Genomic DNA, 13683 nt, shown 5'->3' with positions numbered 1-13683 from the left:
ATATATTTTATTGATTCCTTTCAGTCTGTTTTTTGTAGGTAGTACCTCCTTCTGTCAAAATTTACTTACAAATTAGGTAGGTATTAATTAAACATTACAAAATGCTAAAAAGACGTTTCTCGTTTCGATCGTTCTTTAATCTCTTCTCTTTTTACATTTTTCTCCAAGATTCGAAAGTGTTCTACGGGTAGATAAAGAAGATCCTAAGTAACATATTATTTTATGGTAAATTTATTAAACGGTATATTTATATAAAATTGGATAAGGAATCAAAATAAAAAGTAGGTACCTGTACCTACGCTAATCTACTTGATAAAGAAATTAACCGCCACCCAAAGTAAAGGATAAGTTATCTAATTTCATAGCAATATGACAGTGTATTGGACACGTTTTCGGATCGATGAAATAGTAGACTTTCGAGATGTAGCTCAGAAATATCTGAACACCTAGAACTTACGATTTTGCGTCCTAATAAACTTACCCCTGAATATCTAACTTTACCGACTGGAGCTAACTTACTATCAACCGGACACCTAACTTAGCCCAACTTGGTCTTTGCGACGACCCGATTCCCATATTTGAACTCCCAAGTTACCAACCGGATCTTCACTCACCCATATCGATTCTGGCACATCTAAGGTATCCGGAACCGAATTGTGGATCTCTAAATCAACACCTGGATTCTGCCAGCTAACTTTCTATTTGGCCACCCAAATTCCCTATTTAGAGCTCCCCAAGTTTACCAACGGGATACTAACTTTACTATATCGATTCTGGATACTTACCTATTTGGAGTCCTAACTTACGAACTGGATTGTGCGATTCTCTAAATTCAACACCTGGAGTCTGAAGTCCCCCCCTTACCATCTGGAAGCCTAAATTTTGTCACCTAACTTTGTGGATTCTGGTCACCTAGCTTATTCGGCTATTTACCTGTCTGGAGTTCTACCTTACCCTTGAAACATCTTGTGTGGATTTGGCAGCTTATGTTTGGGATCGTTTTGAGAACGCGACGACTTTTGTAGAGGTAAGTTTGATACTACATAGTTCTCTCTTCTCTACGTTCGTAGTGCTCAGGCTGGAGTAATAGATCAGTTGCGCTTACTTGGTACTTGGGTGATGTTTCAAAGTCATAGAGCAGGAAAAATGAGGACCAACGGAATTTTTCTTTTTCTTCTACGACTTCTAGATCCCGAGATAAATCGATTAAAAAAATACCGGTAAATCGTGAAATTTCACGTCATGGCATACGCTCCCGTAGGCGATGACGTCACATCAAATGTCCCGAGCAAAGCTCCTTCGCAGGCAACGCATTAATGTGTTTGTGCGCATATATTTCTGCGCATTTCTTTCTGCTCCTTCGCAAGCGTGCTTGCATACTGGCGCCACCTAGCGGACGAAAAAAACAACTGTGTAAAGTCTGACGTCACACATCGTTGAACTCTTTCATTAGAAAAATAAAAATTGAATTTTAGACCTTTTACATTTATTTTTTCGGAGTTTTGACCTCAGATTTGGATTTTTCCCAACTTTTTTACATAGGAAGCGACCATTTATTTAGAATTTTTACCCATTTGCAACTGCTCCATTAAGGTGACTGAACTGGAGACTAATGATACTAAACTTAAGTGATCTTATAGGGAGCCTAGGCTACGACCGAAAGATTGCCCAACAAAATGTCGGGAATCGAATATCTCAAGATTCCGAAAGTGTTTAGGTAGATAAAGAAGATCCTAAGTAACATATTTTATGGTAATTTTATTAAACGGTAATTTATAGTAACAGTGGATAAGGAAAATCAAAATAAAAAGAAGGTACCTGTACTTACCTAATCTACTTACCAAAGAAATTAACGCACCCAAATAAAGGCGAAACAAGATTCCGAAAGTGTTTAGGTAGATAAAGAAGATCCTAAGTAACATATTTTATGGTAATTTTATTAAACGGTAATTTATAGTAAAAGTGGATAAGGAAAATCAAAATAAAAAGTAGGTACCTGTACCTACCTAATCTACTTATCAAAGAAATTAACGCACCCAAATAAAGGCTAAAGTGATCAATTTCATAGCAAGATGAACAGGTGGATTGGACACGCGTTTATCGATCGAGTGACAAGTGTAACCTGCACTATAGCGGAATTCGGAGGACTTGAAAAAGTTAAAAAGATACTTACAACTTTTTCTCAGTAGTTACAACTTTCCCAAACTTTTTTTTTCTTTTTTACCAACGTTCTTTTTTTTTCTGAATGGAAGTTACGTAGGTATTTTGAAAGTTTTGTTTATTCCCTTCTGACAATCTCTCTTCGATGTAGAGAACTTTTTCTTTGATTTTCTCTCAATGAAGGTGCGATATGTCCATACGTTAGGTACAATAACTATAGTAGTTCTGTGAACTGTAGACCTCCTTTGCCTAACCTGAGACTTTGACTAAGCTCTTTTCTTTTCAATTTTCATTTTTTCCCATACCTAAACATAATTATATAATTAAGTACCTATCAAATGATTAGCCCATATAGCTTAACACGCTCAGCAAAACAACCCATTAAATAAATTAACCCATTGATGTCCTCTGATTGCAGACAGGATCAGGTGCAGACCTTCACTCCGGTAATGAAGACCTCTCTAGATGGCCATCAACTTCTCGACTGCCTCATTCGCCGCCTGTTTGGCCGCAGGTCTCAAGGTGCCTCGCCATGTTATGTACTGCATAGCTCAAGGTAAGCTGCGGTCATCGGCTAGGTGGGTAAGCGCTCGCTTAATAGTCAGGAGGGAGCGGCGTAGCGGGTGCAATACAAGCGAGGGTTCAGCTCAAAGTTTATTGAGCTCGAGATTGAATTGATCTGAACAATAAAATAAAAAAATCCTACCTACCTACACCTGTTCTGGAATCCAACCTCTGAACTTAGCTACCTCTGCATTTTAAGGTGCCTCGCCATGTTATGTACTGCATAGCTCAAGGTAAGCTGCGGTCATCGGCTAGGTGGGTAAGCGCTCGCTTAATAGTCAGGACTATTTGTAATTTTGTAATTTGTAATGATACTTTATTTATTTGTAATAACAATTTTACAATACAATACTAGTCAGGAGGGAGCGGCGTAGCGGGTACAATACAAGCCGAGGCATGGAATTTTATCCTCATTTATTTGAAGATCCAAAGGCAAAATGGGAAAACATTGACAAATTGACATAGGTACATCTTGAATCCCCATGAGTTCACGTGACGTGACTTGATAGTACTGTGTTTCTACCTCTTCACTCATTTTTATTTTCCTTTTTCTCAGTGCAGTCATTCTGCAACAATGTAAGGATTTCCTGCAATCTGATTGGTTCCTTCATTTTGGGTTGATGACTCATTTCTGTCACATTGATCTGGATGAACTATATATAGTCCCAATTAGTTGAAATAATCGAGGTTCTATTGTACCTACTTTCTGCATTGGAAAGTCTCTTAAAGGCGATAAAAAACATCTGATAGTAAAACTACGAGCTATGAATGGTGGTGGATGTGCTTATTTCTTATTTTACCATGCTTTGGTAGCGGGTACAATACAAGCCGAGGCATGGAATTTTATCCTCATTTATTTGAAGATCCAAAGGCAAAATGGGAAAACATTGACAAATTGACATAGGTACATCTTGAATCCCCATGAGTTCACGTGACGTGACTTGATAGTACTGTGTTTCTACCTCTTCACTCATTTTTATTTTCCTTTTTCTCAGTGCAGTCATTCCTTCTCCATTTCAATTTCATTCAATTTCAATTTCAAAAGAGAAGTTATTTCATTCAGCGTTGAAAAATATAACAAGTTTTTCTTAGAAGTCAACATTGACTTGGGAAAAACACCTTTGTATATCTATTATTATGTTCAATAAATAAATAATTGAATTGAATTGAATGCCAACCTGTGCAAACAAACATTAACACTTGTAATGGCTTACGAGCGTTAATGTTTTTTTTGCATAGAACTCAGGTAGGGTTAGCATTTTAGCCTAGCCCATTCCTTCTCTTCTTTTTCAGATACCGGGACCCCGTACGTGATCTACAATAAGGATGGCACGATGCAGGCCGGACCCGGGGGACAAGCTGCGCAGTGGGCCCCCCAGTCCCCTGCCACAGGATACGCACTCATTGCGCAGTCACCAACTGCGCAGCAACACTTCCATCAGGTGCACATACAAGCTGCGCCACCTGTGACCAGCGCTGCGCCTGTACAAATACATGTGCAGAACGCTACTGCGCACAACTCCGCTACACCTGGTGAGTGACAGTCCTGCGCAGTGCGCAGTGAATAAACAGTCCACTATCAAGCGTGCCGGGAGGTGCGCGAACGTCAAGAGTTTGAAGCGCCGCGCCGCCCGGCCTTTATTAACACGAAATAGAGTTTCAAGGCTTTTGGGTACCTACACTACACTAAACACTACTGTAGTGTAAAAAAAAAAAAAATCTGATCCTAGAAACATTACTGCACTGTAAAAAAAAGGAAAAAAAAAATCGATTTCTGAACATAGAAGGTCGGTTTGAGAAGGTGTTTGATAGAGGGAACTTTGACTGCTGACGTCTTATCCTCCCGAAAGCGAAGAAAGACAGGATAGGAGAAAGCCAGTCCTTCCGAGAACAAACCTTATCTCAGGGTCCAACTAGGCTGGCAACTACTGTAGTGATTAGTGTGTCTTCTTGATGGAAGCCAAGGTACCTATTGCCAATAAGGGATAATAATTTTTATTTATCTAATAGAAATACATTTATTATATTTAAACTCAATATTAAAGAGTATTTGAGTGAAATTTTGAGTGTATGGCCGCCATACACGCCCTACATGGACGCTACGCCACTGCCTATTGGCTATCGGTAATATATACCTATGACTAATCAGCAACAAGTTATGAATCAGAAAATAAGTACCTCGTCATGTAAATACTTATGTAGGTAGGTACCTTACCTAGTTACTTTATGTCCATATTTATGTAAATAAGTACATGTTTACTTACGTCTATGATTCACTTGTTTATAGGTCAGTTTTTGCCAACCTTAAGTGGTGTAGTGGTTAGTCAATGATTGCCTATATTATAGGCAAGTTCTATATCCTATATTATTGATCAGATGATTAGGTTTATATTAGGTACAATCGAATGCAAACAAATTTCCAATTTTTTAGTATAGGCGCTATTACGCTAAATGACGGGAAACGAGCTTCAGACGAGAGGAAAACCGCGAAAGGAAAATAAAAAAAAACGACTTCATAATAGTCTTGGGTCAGTCAGTCACTATCAGGTAGACTTGACAGGTACAACTGATCAGGTCCGCCTTTCAGATCTATGGTGATAGGTACCTGATGAGCACACATACTATCAGGTCCGTCTATCAGGTCTAGACCTGATCAGGTGTACCTGTCAGTACTACCTGATAGTGAGTGGCTGGCCTTACTTATTTAACCTACATTCTTATTTAACACGTCCAACTTCAAGGTAAAAGTTAACGCCAAAAAAAGTAAAAGTTAACAAGTCTTCCCCTCTTTTCCCTTCCTTTTCAGTCAGTACACAATCCGTCACCCACACGGCATCGTCCAAGCCCAACGTTGCTTCACGCCAGTCGTCCTCTCAGCAGTCTACGCTGACTAGCCCTGACGTTACCAATCAGCAGAATAACAATGGATCAGCACCTGCAAGTGAGTAATTCAGATAATTCATTTCTACAAGCGGGGCCTTTTTTAAGAGATTTGATGGAGGGAACTGTAACTACTAAGGTCCTATCGTCCCGAAAACGAAGAGAGAAGGAGGACCAGATAGGAGAAAGCCAGCCGTTCCGAGAACGAACCTTATGTGTTCAGGATAAAGTTATCTGAACACCTAAGAACTTACGATTTGGCGTCCTAATAAAACTTACCCCCTGAATATCTAACTTACCGACTGGGAGCCTAACTTACTGATCAACCGGACACCTAACTTAGCAACTGGTCTTTGGACACCCGAATTCCCATATTTGAACTCCCAAGTTACCAACCGGATACTTCACTCACCATATCGATTCTGGACACATCTAAGGTATCCGGAACCGAATTGTGGATCTCTAAATCAACACCTGGATTCTGCCAGCTAACTTTCTATTTGGACACCCAAATTCCCATATTTGAGCTCCCAAGTTACCAACCGGATACTAACTTACTATATCGAGTCTGGATACTTACCTATTTGGAGTCCTAACTTACGAACGCTCCCTCGCAGGCAACACATTAATCTGTTTGTGCGCATGCATTTCTGCGCAATTCATGTTTGTGCGCATACGTTTCTGCGCATCTCTCAGACTTCAGGACTCTGACCGAAAATAAAAATTGAATTTTCGACCTTTTACAGTTTTTTTATCCGAGTATCTCAGATTTGGATTTTTCATCATACGCTCCCGTAGGCGATGACGTCACATCAAATGTCCCGAGCAAAGCTCCTTCGCAGGCAACGCATTAATGTGTTTGTGCGCATATGTTTCTGCGCATTTCTTTCTGCTCCTCCGCAAGCGTGCTTGCATACTCGCGCTACCTAGCGGACGAAAAAAACAACTGCGTAAAGTCTGACGTCACACATCTTTGAACTCTTTCATTAGAAAGGAAAATAAAAATTGAATTTTAGACCTTTTACATTTATTTTTTCGGAGTTTTGATTGGATTTTAGACCTCAGATTTGGATTTTTCCCAACTTTTTACGTAGGAATCGACCATCTATTTATAATTTTTACCCATTTGCAACTGCTCCATTAAGGTGACTGAACTGGAGATTCATGATACTAAACTTAGTGATCTTATAGGTAGCCTAGGCTACGAACGAAAGATTGCCCAACAAAATGTCGGGAATCGAATGTTAGGATAGAATATACCTTGTTTATCCTGCTCGAATGAGACTAAAAAGTCCCTTTATGGGTTTAACATTTTACAATGCATAATTATTATGGATAAAGTTCGCCCCAAGCGGGAATCCAATCCGCGACCTAGCGATAAAGAGTCTCTGGGTAATACGACCGAGATAATCGGGCCTTATAAGTCTCGTCCAAAAGTCTAGTTGAAAAAGGAAGAGCCAACTTGAAACATTACAATGTCTGTGTCTACTACCCCCGTAACTCATTCAAACCCCTTCCTTCCCCCTTCAGGGAGTGAGTCAGACGCCCAACAAACCTCGCCAAGCAACATGACCTATTACTCCACCCCAGGGGGCACTCAGGGGTCCCGCACCCCCTCCCAAAACATGCTCACCCCCACCTCTTTCATGACCTACCTCAAACAACCCGGCGTCATGCTTACGTCCATCAACGCATCGGAACTAGCGACCCCAAGCGGGGAGTTCCAGAACATGCCGGACCTGCTGACTCAGAATATGTCCACGGGGGGCGCTGGCGTGAAGACCACGAAGGACCTGCGGCTGTTTAAGTGTGATACTTGCGGACGCGCCTTCCGGCAGAAATCAACCTTGCTTCAGCACGAGCGCATTCACACGGACACGAGGCCGTATCCGTGCAACGAATGCGGCAAGCGATTCCGTCAGCAGAGTCACCTGATTCAGCACATCCGCATACACGCGAACGAGAAGCCCTATAACTGTATGTATTGCGCGCGCGCGTTCCGACAGCGCGCCATTTTAGATCAGCATGTGCGCGGCCATCTGCACCGACAGGCCACGGGCGCAGGCACCGGTACATGTGCGTGCACGCTTCTTAGATTATTAACTTAGGGAGGGGGAGGTTTTTTTAGTTTGTGTTTTAAGGGGTTAAGGGGAAAAATCAAGGGCATTAATGAGTTTTTTTTTTTTAATTTAGTTTCCAACTGATTACCAAGTACCAAGTTTTTAATTTGTTTTTAGGGGATTTATGGAAAAGGCGGGGGCAACAATCACTATCAGGCGGACCTATTCAGGTGTACCTATCATGTATTTTTTTAATAGGCTTGACAGAGGGAACTGTAACTGCTAAGGTTATCGTCCCGAAATCGAAGAGAGAAGAAGACAGGACAGGAAAAAGCCAGCCGTTCCGAGAACGAACATTATCTGTTCAGGATAAGATCCGCCCCGGGCGGAAATCGAACCCGCGGCCTAGCGCTAACAAGGCAGACGCGCTACCAACCAAGCTAACTAGGCTGGCTATCAGGTCTACCTGATGGTGAGTGGCTGGCCTTAAGAAGTATCTGATAAATCCACGGCTCCACTAAACTCTTTCGAACATTATCTGTTCAGGATAAGATCCGCCCCGGGCGGAAATCGAACCCGCGGCCTAGCGCTAACAAGGCAGACGCGCTACCAACCAGGCTAACTAGGCTGGCTATCAGGTCTATCTGATGGTGAGTGGCTGGCCTTAAGAAGTATCTGATGAATCCACGGCTCCACTAAACTCTCTAATCCCCCACTAATCGCTCTGTTCAGATCAAGCCACTATCAACGCAGTGGCGGCGGGTGCGGGGGGTTCAGGGTCATCAAGTGGCGACTACAAGAAGTCCGGCCAGGGCTGGTCGCATCAACAGGAATGCGGGTATCCGACCAGTGATAAGGATTCTGGTTATGATAACAGCGAGCAGTCCGCGCCTTGCTATTCCCCTGAGACGAACGCAGCGTTTCCGGCTTACTACAAGGACGCGAAAGGTAAAGAATGGAACAGTGATTCCCAAACTGGGGTCCGCGGCCTCCGGGGGAACCGTAAACCTCCGGGAAGATCACATAAAACATAGTAAAGCTTTTTTTTGTTTTTTTCAGAGGTGAGAAAATCTTAGAAAGACAAAGACACCCCACCCCAAATCAAAAGCCAAAACCTTTGATATGAGGAGTGTGCATAGTAAAGTTTTTTTTTTTTTTTTTTCAGAGGTGAGAAAATCTTAGAAAGACACCCCACCCCAAATCAAAAGTCAAAATCTTTGATATGAGGAGTGTGGTGTTTGTCACGATTTGTGTCTCGTTATAAGTGAGCCATACCCAGTACAAACCCAACCTCTTTCTCCCAACCTCAGGGCCCTGGGACCAAGGTTAATACTTGGCTTTGGTAGCTAGAAATAGAGCGATGAATTTCGTCTCGAGTCTTAACACTTCCTCATCTCATTCCCCAGGCGTGAACCACGGCATTTTCAACCAGGCCGGAAAATGTTTGCCGGATGTAATTCAGAACGGCAAAACCTCTGGCATGCCGCTGTATGTGCGGTGTCCGATATGCCAGAAGGAGTACAAACAGAAGTCCACGCTCCTGCAGCATGGCTGTGTACATATAGAATCTAGGTGAGTAGGGTTTATCTCCGGACATAAAAAGAGAACTCTGACACCCATATTTATGAACAAAATGCTGGCTCTTAAGTTCGTGCTAAGCATAGTCTCAAGGCATTTGATTGGTCAATTTTGACATGAGACTGATCTAAGAACAATCATTCTTGTTCATAAAAAGAGAACTCTGAGACTTGGGTTTAGGAGCAAACAGCCCAAAAATTTGGTTTAATCTTCTACGAATCTTGATGGGTAGCAACCTTCTCTCTCTCTCTCTCTCTGTCTCTCTCTCTCTCTCTCTCTCTCTCTCTCTCTCCATTCCTCTTCTTCTCCCTCATCTCTATTTCACTCTTCATTTCTCTCCCTCTCTTTCTCGATCTCTTTCCTTTCTCTTCCCTCGGTTATCCCTCTTGCTTTCTCTCTCTCTCTCTCTTTCTTCAGTCAACATTCCTCTCCATCTATCAAGATATAGGGAAGAAAAAAAAACTGACAGAACTTCATAGAGCCCCCATCTCTCTTACTCTCTCTCTCTCTCTCTCTCTCTCACACAGAGCTCTAGAGCCCCCCCCTCTCTCTCTCTCTCTCTCTCTCTCTCTCTCTCTCTCTCTCTCTCTCTCTCTCTCTCTCTCTCCTAGTATGTATCTCTCTCCCTTCCTTAGGTGGTAGAGAATGTGTCAGGCATTAACGGATTCCGGTTTCGACATTTGTAAAATATTTGACCGTTCCCAGAAAGTACCTGTGTATAGGTATTAAATTGATTCCGATTTCAATGTTTGTAAATGACCGTTCCTAGAACGTACTATGAGTGGCGCGTAACCTACACTATAGCGGAATTCGGACTTGAAAAGGTTAAAAAGTTACTTACAACTTTTTCTCAATAGTTAAAACTTTCTTGAACTTTTTTTTCTTCTTTTTTACCAACGTTATATTTTTCTGAATGAAAGTTACGTAGGTATTTTGTAAGTTCTGTTTGTTCCCTTTTGACAAACCATCACAATGTAGATGTAGTCTTTTCCTTCGTGGTCCTACTTTCACTTTTTCTTTAATTTTCTTATTTCTTACTCTGCTCTTTCTTATTATATAGAAAAGCCAGCCAAGTTAGCTTGGTTGGTGCGTACGTTACCCATTTCAATTTCATTCAATTTCAATTTCAAAAGAGAAGTTATTTCATTCAGCGTTGAAAAATATAACAAGTTTTTCCTAGAAGTCAATTAATTTATTTAATTTTGACATCCTTTGTAAATACTTTTTTACTTAAGTTATATATAAAAATGGATACTTACTCGTAACTCGTAAGTATCCATTTTTATATATAACTTAAGTAAAAAAGTAGCAAAAATGAAGCCCAATGGGGAACACTCAAACAGCTTGACGGGCCACAAAAATGGTCTAGAGCTCTAGAGAGCCACACTTGACAAGTCTAGTCTTGCGTACGTTACCCATTTCAATTTCATTCAATTTCAATTTCAAAAGAGAAGTTATTTCATTCAGCGTTGAAAAATATAACAAGTTTTTCCTAGAAGTCAATATTGACTTGGGAAAAACACCTTTGTATATCTATTATTATGTTCAATAAATAAATAATTGAATTGAATTGAATGCCAAACTGTACAAACAAACATTAACGCTTGTAATGGCTTACGAGCGTTAATGTTTATTTGCATAGAACTCAGGTAGGGTTAGCATTTTAGCCTAGCCTTTAGCAGTCTATCCTTATTTATAAACGCTACCTCACGCATCACCTTTTCCTTCCGCAGGCCATACCCGTGCGGAGATTGCGGCAAGCGGTTCCGTCAGCAAAGTCATCTGGTGCAGCATTTGCGGATCCATAACGACGAGAAGCCGTACACATGTATCTATTGCGGTCGACAGTTCCGGCAACGAACCATACTGAATCAGCATACGAGGATTCATACGGGTAAGAAAGACGAGTCAGCAGTTTAGCGATATGACCAGCCTTGTTTTTAAATCCAATGTTGGTGTTACAGTATGACGCCAACTCAGCGTGAACGGAATGCGTGTCTTTCATTTCACTTCCACTCCTGGCGTATTAATTTACATTTACTTTTTTTTCTAGTTAAGCAAGGTCTTTTTACTGAATTATTAGTTGTATGTATTATTCTTCAACCCATCAAATACACGAGACCTTGTTTAGACTGCTGGGGTAAAGGGACTTTTCAGTCCTATTCGGGCAGGATAAACAAGGTATATTCTATTCTATTCTATTCTATGTCTTCGCGTCTTAAATACCGGAATCCGGAAGCCCTACCGAGAACGGATCTCATCGCCTTATCCGTTTAGGGAGGGAATCGAACCCGCGGCCTAGCGCTCACAAGGTAGACACTTAGACACGCTACCCATGAAGCTAACTATGCTGGTACTATGATTTTTATAATCTGTTACCTATAATCATTTTCAAACACTTCCTGTCTTGTTAATTTCAGTGAGAAGATTAATTTGATACTAAATTTTTTATTGCTGATTCATAAATTCATAATGAATTATTTATTATTGATTGTAATATTTTTCAAACACTTCCTGTCTTGTTAATTTCAGTGAGAAGATTAATTTGATACTAAATTTTTTATTGCTGATTCATAAATTCATAATGAGTTAATTATTATTGATTGTATGCCCCGCGGCCTAGCGCTCACAAGGTAGACACTTAGACACGCTACCCATGAAGCTAACTATGCTGGTACTATGATTTTTATAATCTGTTAGTTCTGTTACCTATAATCATTTTCAAACACTTCCTGTCTTGTTAATTTCAGTGAGAAGATTAATTTGATACAATTTTTTTTATTGCTGATTCATAAATTCATAATGAGTTAATTATTATTGATTGTATGTATTTAATGACAAATAATTGCTGATTGTATTTTCCAGGAGAGAAGCCACATAAGTGTGACTATTGTGGGAAGTGTTTCCGACAGAAACCTATTTTAGAGCAGCACATTCGTATTCACACAGGTATGTGAGAGGCCCACGAACAATCGGTGTAGAACCGGGATGGAATTGCGATAGAAACCCGATTCTACCCTGGTCTTAGCCTCCCCGATTTAGGACACTTTTCTGTTTGCCTTTGCAGGGTATGTTAGGTACATGAAATGGTGTTATAGAGTGTTATTTTAGAATTTTATTAAACTCGTATAAAGGGGTGAACACTTCAAAGTAATGTGCGAATGTGCGAAACACAAAATATAATGAGGCAGACATCACGGTTTTTTTTCCCCAAAAAGTAGCTTTATTACACAGGAAAGGTATTGAAAATCTAGCTACATAATCAGATATCCATCAGATTTTTTTTTTTTTTTTTTTTTTTTTTTTTTTTTTTTTTTTTTTTGTAGCCTATAGGATCGAAGATTATATAATCTTAATTTTTTTGACAGTCTCAAATCTCTCAAAGACCCAAACCGTCTCTCACATACCTATTAAAGCGTTCAATTTCCATGCTGACGCGATTTCATTTTCTGCTGACTTGTTTTTTTCAGGAGAGAAACCCCATGAGTGTGATTTCTGCGGAAAATGTTTCCGCCAGAAACCCATTTTGAATCAGCACCTTCGAATTCATACAGGTACGTTGCTAATTTTTCCAGAAAAAAAAAACCACACAAAACTACTCAATTCAACGATATTTATGAACAAATATACGGCTCTCAAGCTGTCCTGAAGCAAATATGGCTAGCTGGGTGGCCTTCTACTTCAGTCTAACTTGAGAACAAATTTTTGTTGTTGATAAATATGGGTGTTTGAAACCTTTAGAGATTTCCTTTTACTATTTCAAGAGAATTGAGTAGGTCCAAATCCTCTCTCAAAGCAAAACGCTTTTTCTTTCTCTTGGTGGCTTTTCCAAACGTAGAATTTGAAAGTAGGTGCCAGAATTTTCGGAAAAGTATTGGATTTTCCCATGATAATCACATGATGTTATAGAAAATCTTTATAATGAAATGAGAAAGAATTTAAACCGGTTCCTTTTCCAATTTTTTCTGGCACCCACTCTTTATCACGTACCTGTGTGTATTCTTAGGCAAATATCTTTGTCGTGCAATTTTTCACTTGTCTTTTAATTTGTGTTTTCCTCCAAATAATTTTGTTGTGTTTTTAAGGTGTGTCCACACATGATCGACCGACCGTCGATAGATGTCGACAGAACCGTCGATAAAATAGTTTTTACGCGGTTGACTATGTTTGGACAATGGACACACCTTTAGATGTCTTGTTTTGGTTTCCACCGATGCCAAAATTGTGAGCTCCACTGGTAATAAATTCAGACCAGACATTTTTCTCAAGAAGTAGGTAATAATGTAAAAAAGACGAAGAAAAAACTTACCTACCCAACGAAATTAATTTTCCTTGGACAATGGACACACCTTTAGATGTCTTGTTTTGGTTTCCACCGATGCCAAAATTGTGAGCTCCACTGGTAATAAATTCAGACCAGGCATTTTTCTCAAGAAGTAGG

The 13683-nt window shown here is 40.3% G+C and overlaps 1 protein-coding gene across 1 annotated transcript in view; it reads left to right on the top strand.

Annotated features, from left to right (window-relative positions):
* Positions 1-13683, top strand: part of LOC103517103 (zinc finger protein 2) — a 28560-nt gene that overhangs the window by 10681 nt on the left and 4196 nt on the right. The window contains exons 2-10 of the mRNA XM_026829319.1: positions 2579-2716; positions 4018-4257; positions 5531-5665; positions 7135-7680; positions 8397-8612; positions 9071-9236; positions 10976-11136; positions 12108-12191; positions 12713-12796. Of these exons, the coding sequence (XP_026685120.1) occupies positions 2626-2716; positions 4018-4257; positions 5531-5665; positions 7135-7680; positions 8397-8612; positions 9071-9236; positions 10976-11136; positions 12108-12191; positions 12713-12796 (1723 nt within the window). The 5' untranslated portion in view covers positions 2579-2625. The remainder of the gene's footprint in view (positions 1-2578; positions 2717-4017; positions 4258-5530; positions 5666-7134; positions 7681-8396; positions 8613-9070; positions 9237-10975; positions 11137-12107; positions 12192-12712; positions 12797-13683) is intronic.

The sequence above is a fragment of the Diaphorina citri genome, unplaced genomic scaffold (assembly GCF_000475195.1).
Source record: "Diaphorina citri unplaced genomic scaffold, Diaci psyllid genome assembly version 1.1 scaffold1747, whole genome shotgun sequence".
Classification (NCBI taxonomy): Eukaryota; Metazoa; Arthropoda; class Insecta; order Hemiptera; family Psyllidae; genus Diaphorina; species Diaphorina citri.
The sequence above is the reverse complement of the archived record's forward strand: the minus strand, read 5'-3'. Positions and strand labels throughout refer to the sequence as shown.